Here is a 7,500-nt window from a genome sequence, read left to right as displayed (position 1 = left end):
AATAACCGAGGTCAAAGTATTCAGCTTCCACCATAGGCGTACGGGCACGATCTGACCTAGGAGGGGGAAGTTTGGCGCAAACTGCAGCAAATACCAGCGATCAATAGATCAGCAGCCGAGCAATTCAAATGATTTAAGATTAACCGCAAGGACTTATTTCAAAACAAGAACTTTGATATCTTTAAAGTTACACAAGTAATATTTTTATACTTTCAGGTGCTCTTTTTTATATTTTTGCCTTATTTATACTTTTCAATTGCATCTTTTATCGTTTCTTTATTGCCCGAATTTTAAAGTGCCCCTGTGATCAAAAAAAACACTTCCTTTTTTCCTTCAGATTTTGAAAGTGTGTTTGCTTAACACCTGACTGGCAAAATTTTGAGCTTTGATTTTTATCCAAAGGCCGTTTACTTTGAGTGTAAGTTTTGGATTTCACGGTCCGCCATTACTCACGTTCAAAACTGACCGATTGGACCTCAGACGGTTGGATCCAGGGAAAAGTGACGTCAGAGGCTCACTAGCTTAAAATTTCAGCGTGTGAACGCAGCTTATTATATATGCAAAGCGTGAGTTTAAGAGTCTGAAAGCCCAAAACCCCCGTGCTGCATATTAATTCTGCGGCGTACACACGTATTGCATTCTTAAACTAGTGAGCCTTTGACGTCATTTTCTCCTCGATCCAGCTCTCTCAAGAACATAATGTTAGTAATGGCTGACCATTAAATAGGAAAATTACAGTTAAAATAAAGAGGTGTCTTTTTGAAATCAAGGCTTAAAACGTGGGTCACTTAGTGTTTTGTTAACATAGTTTTAAAATCCAAAGAAAAATATGAATTGATTTTTGGTCACAGGGACACTTTAAGCGTTTTGCCCCGAAGATTTCCGAGACTGGGGGGGCTGCCAATCTCTGGGGACACAGATATAACAATACTACAACGTACAATTGCTGGTGGACGAACAAAAACAGCTAATGAGAAATCTTTCATTTTCCTCTACCAACATGGTGGCGATGACGTAAGGTGAAATCACCCCCTCCCTACTCCCCCAGGCCAAACAGCGAGGAACTGGTTTTTCACTTTTGAATGTCTCCCAAGGTACATTATCTTATGGAGCCCTTCTGCGTCAGCCTGAAACGTACTCTGGCAGATTTTCATCCACTGAATCAAATGCTGAAGTACCACTGCAGAGAGATTGTAATCCCGAACACCATTGGCACCCCAGCACTGGTGGGTGACCAAGGTTTTGCGGACTTACTATTTGCATTTGGAAGTGAAGGCGCTTTAAGGTTACTTCGGGATGCACACCAATATGCTACATGGGAAGCAACAGACTTGAGAGCGCAGATAAAGGCAAGAAAAGTGGTTTCGCCTATTAAGTAAAATCTGACCATTGCATAGATATTTGTATATATATTTTCCATGCTCTTCGTCGGCATTTTTTTCAAACCCAGCGCGTGCTCTCGTGAGGTTTAATATCTGACGTTTCATTTAACTGTACTTTTGTGGTATAAGTAGGGGCTTGGGGCAAGCTCATATTGCGTCAAACTGATCGGGGTCGAGAAGTATACCCGGAAAAGTAAGAAAGTAAGTATAGTATATCCGTATTTCGAAAACGTGTTTCAAAAGAAAGATTGATAAAATTCCTTTCCAGGTAGGAAGGTCAGGTGACATGTGGTTCTGGCAAACGCAGTCCTGATTCCATTGAAAGGCCGAAAAAAGGCAAACAGCATCACATAAGCCTAAGAGACTTTCCAATACTAGAAAAAAAAAACGAAACAACAGAATAGATGTAAACATTCTTGCTTGGGAGCTGGGATGACGCTGTGTTGAAAGCATTTTACTCCCATCAATGTGGCCCGGGTCTGACTTCCAAATTTGGCGTCGCATGTGGTTTGAGTTTGTTGGTTCTGTACTCTGCTCCGAGATGTTTTTCTCCGGGTACTTTGATTTCTCCCTCTCAAAAAATTAACCAGCGATTTGATATGATTTTCTTTGATTTGACATCTGTACATTGTCCCCAATTAGTGCCGTAGGGCTAAATGCTAAATACAGTTGACACTTATTTTAATTGTTATGTACAATTAAATTACGTTTTGCTGGTCAACCGGACACATTTCATTCCTTGGAGCGGGTTACAGCTAATTCAAGGTTCACAAGGTTCTGCGCATCTCTCAAATCTCAAGGACTTTTCGCAGTATCCTTTCAGTTCCAAGTAATGCGGTCTTCTGCACGTTCCCTGATCGTACGCTTATACCAATATTCTGAAGTGACTTATTCAGCCCCTTATGGATTGCTCCCAAAGCTCCTACAACAATCGGTATCACCTCCACTTTTGGCATAGCCCACATCGTTGTTATTTCGCACTTGAGATCTTCGAATATTTTTCAGCTGGTATATACAGCAACATCGATTATTATACAGCCTCTTTCCACTTTCCTCACAACAATAATATCTCATATCCCATAGTTTCCCAGAGTACTAGTATTGTAGTTTCTTCATTTCCAGTGACAAATGCTGGTTTGTGTTTATACCACTTATCCGACACCTGAATATTGTAGTGTTGACATATTTTCCAAGCAATGTATATATGTTGTTGTGTCTTTGAATATAGTCAGTTTTTGCAAGTTCCTGGAACCAGTCACATCTGCTCCCAAATAATATATGCTGTACCTAACTCACTTCTTCTTATATGTTATACAGAAACGTGGACTTGCAGACAAGAAACTCGTTCCGTACTTCCCATACCGTGACGACATTGAAGAAATCTTACAAGTTATCGAGAAGGTGGCAGAAAGTTACGTTAACCTGTAAGTCTCAACACAAACTTGATTTTAGTAGACGGAAATGGCCCGAAAATCGAAATTTAAATGAAGTGAGCTAAACGACTCTGAAGATATGGATCTTCCTATTATAAACGCGACTTATTTACCTATAGCCAAAAGTCAATAATTTGTTCGCTACAGCTCTCGAGCAAATTCGAAAGAGAGAAATAAGCTATCCTGGGGATTGCATTGGCCGGCTCAGTTTTTGTAAACAGTTAGCACTATAATGGGGAGATCTCGCATTTATTTTGGTTAGCCTGATTTTCACCTTGGTTGCCTGCTTGGAGGTAAATCAACGGTAATCAGTGACATCAGTTTGGAATCAGAGGACTCAGTTTGAGCATATGTGGCAGGGAAGAGGTAAAGTCGAGCAAAGCTTGGTATCCAGAGAAATGTTTCCTTATCCGTTTTTGTTCTCTAAAGTGGACTGTCCAAAACGTTGTGGAAACGCTTGTGTGGACACAAAAATATTGATGTTTTTTCAAGAAACAGAAAGCAGAGGTGAAGACGGGGACCTATGATCATGAATCGAAGTCATGATACTGGCGTGTTTTTCTTTTTTCATGGCCTTTGATAGCAGAAATCGATTTAGTATTTTAATATAAAAAAAACCGTATTTCTCTTCCTAAGGTATTATGACAACGACAGAGACGTTCAGGAGGACAGCGAGCTCCAAGCTTACGCAAACGAATTGTCTATTAACGGAACTGGACCGAACGGAGGCATTGGAAGGGTATCAGTGATTAGTTGGCTAATTGGTTCATGTGCTAATTTATTTATTAAAGGAAAGCTAATATCCTATTGTTGGTTGGTGGATGTGATTCTTTCCTTTCCTTTCGAAGAAAAGTTGACTGCCCTTTATTTTCAACAGATTCAAGGATTTCCTGCCAGAATTGATTCCAAGAATGATCTCATGAATATTGTGACCCGTATCATCTCGCAGTTGAGCATCCAACACTCTGCAGTGAACAATGAACTGCCAGACTATGCTGTGTATGCGCCTAACCTACCAACCAAACTATACAATGATACCAGGGTGAAAGACGGAGAATTCTCGGTTTACCGACTTCCAAACAGACTGACGTCTGCTGTAAGTAACGTTTGCATGTTTTAAAAGGAGGAGTAGACTATAGGCTACCCCCCACCCCACCTCTGCACACCAAGGTAAATGAACGGAGCTGGCCAACGTTGTGATCTTGTGACAGATAAGAGCTGTTCCACCATGGGTGGTCTGGCGAGTCAATGACATTGTCAACCAACCAAGTGATTTATCTCAATTTACTTTAATCTGGAATTTCTCATTGAAAACTATGTAAAATAACATTTTTCACATTTACAGATCTCGGCTCGATTGCACAACGGTTTGGTATTCCGTTTCGATTCATTGTTTGACTACGGCAACGAGCTACGAGACATCAAAGCTGTTAACATTATAAATCGTCACTACAAGGACCTTATGCTTAGAGTCCAACCACACATGCAGCAAACAAATCAGGAGCGGGAAAAGATTGGTGACTTGACTTATCCGTATTTAATTCCAAGATGGATTCCCAATGGAGTTCAGTCCTAGACCATCTTAAAGGGAACTTGAACGACTTCGAAGAAACAGTAGCACCTGTCACAGACAGCCCGTTATTTGGTGTAACCGTTGAAGCATCCTTTACTCTCAAGTTTAAGTTATTGTTTCGGTTGTTTAGTCTTTGTTTTGAGTTTGAGCAGCAAGTCAACCACATTGTACCTTACAAAAACTACAATATCACAATCAACGAGATCGTTTGATACCAAGTGGCTAGGAATGTGGGTGCGATTAAACGTAGGCAATCAACCCATGTAGTACAACTTTGAGATGCTCTTTGCAAAAAGGTAAAAAAAAAAAATTAGAAAAGGATCTCATATCTTCTAAATGGTTTATTTCGTATTGTTCAAATTGAAAGGGTTAGGTCGGGTTAAATGGAAAATAACCGTTCACATTGACGTGGCAGTCTTCGTTTCTAAGTTCCCGTTATGGTGAGTAGTTTCTAATTAAGTACAGGGGAGACGTAACAGTAAGCTAAGGGTTTACAATAAACGCAATTGATGAATACTTGCTGTGTGTTTTTAGTTTGAAACCCGAATATAAATCAACGACGAGATGATACCGTGAGATGATACAGCATCAGTTCCTCGGCAAAGAGCAAAATAACATTGAAAATAAGAATACTAGGGAGGAATGGGTAATAGTTCACGTAACCCACATACAGAGCACAAACTATTGCTAACTACGCTTAAGGTTAGCTATCGTGTGGAAGTCTATTGGGCTTATTCCTAGGTATGGTGATGTAGCCTGGAATGTCTTTTCCACAAATGGGGTTCAAAGCCTAATTTTTCAGGCTTGGTTGAAACGCATCAAGTTTGTTACCAAAGACCGGTGATTTTCACAAATAAAATACCTTCTTGTTTCAATGCCATGCAGAGAGTATTTCTAGCGTCTCGGCTATGAGTGAATAAAAAAAAAAAAAAAAAGAATAAACCAAAACGAGACCTGTGGGTTTAATTAACGTAAACACAAAAGGATAATAGATAGGCCACCGTTTATAAAGGTGGTCTAAGCAGCTGCAATATCTACCTTTAAGCAACAAGTTCGTTCATCTAGACGTCTCTCTGGTATGCAGGATTGACAATGTCCTGTGGCCACCCTGACTCTGCTATAAACACAGCTAATAAAAAACCCCGCCCTCTAGAGATCGATTGAGAAATGGGAATTCCACTCACCGTTGAGCAGTTATCACTCCAAAACCTCGAGGGTTGCTCTCAAAATCTTCCAAGGCCTCCCCAATAATTCCGGAATTAGTGAATTATTTGCTCTATGTAAAGGAATCCAGGTGGCCTTCGGATTTCAGATTCCGGATTCAGAATAGTGGATCCCGGATCCCCAGTCGTTGAATCCGAATTCCAAACTCACGGGTTCCACCAAAATAACTCCTGGATTCCATCGAAATCTGTGGATTCTGGATTCCACACAATGGATTCCGGATTCCACGCTATGGATTGAGGATTCGATTCCAAGGCCTCACATTTGTTGGATTTCGGACTCCGGATTCCTCCACATCGGGCGAAAAGTATTTTCTGTATCAGCACTTGTATCATGCCAAACACGAGAGGTAACCCGTCAGCGTCAGAAAAGTGTCTTTTTAAAACAGTTTTTGCGGGATTGTAAGCAATAGACCAAATGTTTTACCCGATTCAAACCCTTTGGTTATAAGACGTTTTGTTCCAGATATTTCCGTATCATTTAATACGAATACTACATTATAATGCAAATCCAATACGCAAAGAATCTTAATCCTGGAACTCGACAATTTGAGTTGGATACAACAATTTTTCTATTGTTTGTTCTCGCCAAAACGTGGTTTAAAAATAGACTTACGGGGACACAAATCTGATACCAGATTCTTACTCTTGTGTAATTGACTCTTGCCTATACACTATGCAAAAAGATCTACAAGAAAGAAACAGGAAGAAAACTAGTAGACCCTTTCGGCAAACATGGAAAGACTTAAAGGGAAGTGACCCTCGCAGTTACCTGGACAATCCAAGTAATTGAGGCTCCCACCAACTCGCGATGCCGGTGCAATGCTCTACCAACTGACATATGAAGCCACTGTTAACATTCTTCTTTTAGCGTATCACCACATCATGGTAAGTAAAAAAGCCGCCGCACTCATTTCTTAATGAATGAATGAATGAACGCTGTTCAGCAAATTAATTTATTTATGTATTCAAATGTCACTATGGTTCCATCAATGTAAAAGCTGTTAAATATTATCATGGTTAAAATTGCTTGAAAGAATTGTTGGCTTGTATATCTATATCTCACTGGATTTGCAAAAAGGTGCCTATCTACACTGGGACAATTCAGCACTTTGAGATGCAGAACAAAATTCGTGCTTTTCACAGCGCTGATTCCAGTTATTGTAGGCACAATCTTTCACCCCTTCAGAGCCAACAGTTCCACTTGTAGATTTTACTCTGTCTAACACCAGACTATCTTTTTTTTTTTTTTCATCTTTTTTTTCTTGCACTTAAGTCCTATATAAAAGATAGGTTCTGGGTAATTTTTTAGTTGTAGGCATTCTGCAATTTCGTGCCTCATATCTACTATGGTTAACAATGTCAAAACCCAACTCATTGAAATGTAACTCAGGCCTCCCACCCAACAAGGCCAAAGGGAGGGACCAGCCATTTTGGCTCCTTTTTTTCTATTTATCTGCTTTTTATTGTATTCTTATTTCTGCTGGAACAGATACTGTTTACCTGACGTTTACATTTGTGTTAATGCAAAACATCAACAATGTCAAAAATACAGCCTAAACTATCTGGAATTTTGTTAGAGCATATACTTCGATTCTTTCGATTCACCCCCTCTGACCCCCTCCCCAATATTCCTAGATCCGCCTCTGCCTCTACTATGCTTCTAGAAATTATTGTTATTCTGGCTGTACCATTTTTTCAATTAAATGGGCTTACTATCGATTCGCAGAAGAGAATTGTCATGTTACAAAAATAAAGAGGACTGTTCAGTGTTGAACCTGCGACACGACCCGATTTCAATCAATTCTTTGGTGACGGGGCCGTCGATTTCCAGCAAGGCATTGTTCTTGTTACCACAACAAAGGTTTCTAGTATAAGCAAACATTGTA

At 40.0% G+C, this 7,500-nt stretch overlaps 1 protein-coding gene across 2 annotated transcripts in view; it reads left to right on the top strand.

Moving 5' to 3' along the window:
* Positions 1–4,903, top strand: part of LOC138013479 (polyunsaturated fatty acid 5-lipoxygenase-like) — a 56,149-nt gene extending 51,246 nt beyond the window's left edge. For both annotated transcript variants that reach the window (XM_068860565.1, XM_068860564.1), the window contains 5 exons: positions 1,095–1,349; positions 2,700–2,806; positions 3,452–3,554; positions 3,693–3,911; positions 4,161–4,903. In XM_068860565.1, the coding sequence (XP_068716666.1) occupies positions 1,095–1,349; positions 2,700–2,806; positions 3,452–3,554; positions 3,693–3,911; positions 4,161–4,391 (915 nt within the window). In that variant the 3' untranslated portion in view covers positions 4,392–4,903. The remainder of the gene's footprint in view (positions 1–1,094; positions 1,350–2,699; positions 2,807–3,451; positions 3,555–3,692; positions 3,912–4,160) is intronic.
* Positions 4,904–7,500: the final 2,597 nt, after the last annotated feature.

The sequence above is a fragment of the Montipora capricornis genome, chromosome 8, assembly GCF_036669925.1.
Source record: "Montipora capricornis isolate CH-2021 chromosome 8, ASM3666992v2, whole genome shotgun sequence".
NCBI classification, from domain to species: domain Eukaryota; kingdom Metazoa; phylum Cnidaria; class Anthozoa; order Scleractinia; family Acroporidae; genus Montipora; species Montipora capricornis.
The sequence above is the reverse complement of the archived record's forward strand: the minus strand, read 5'-3'. Positions and strand labels throughout refer to the sequence as shown.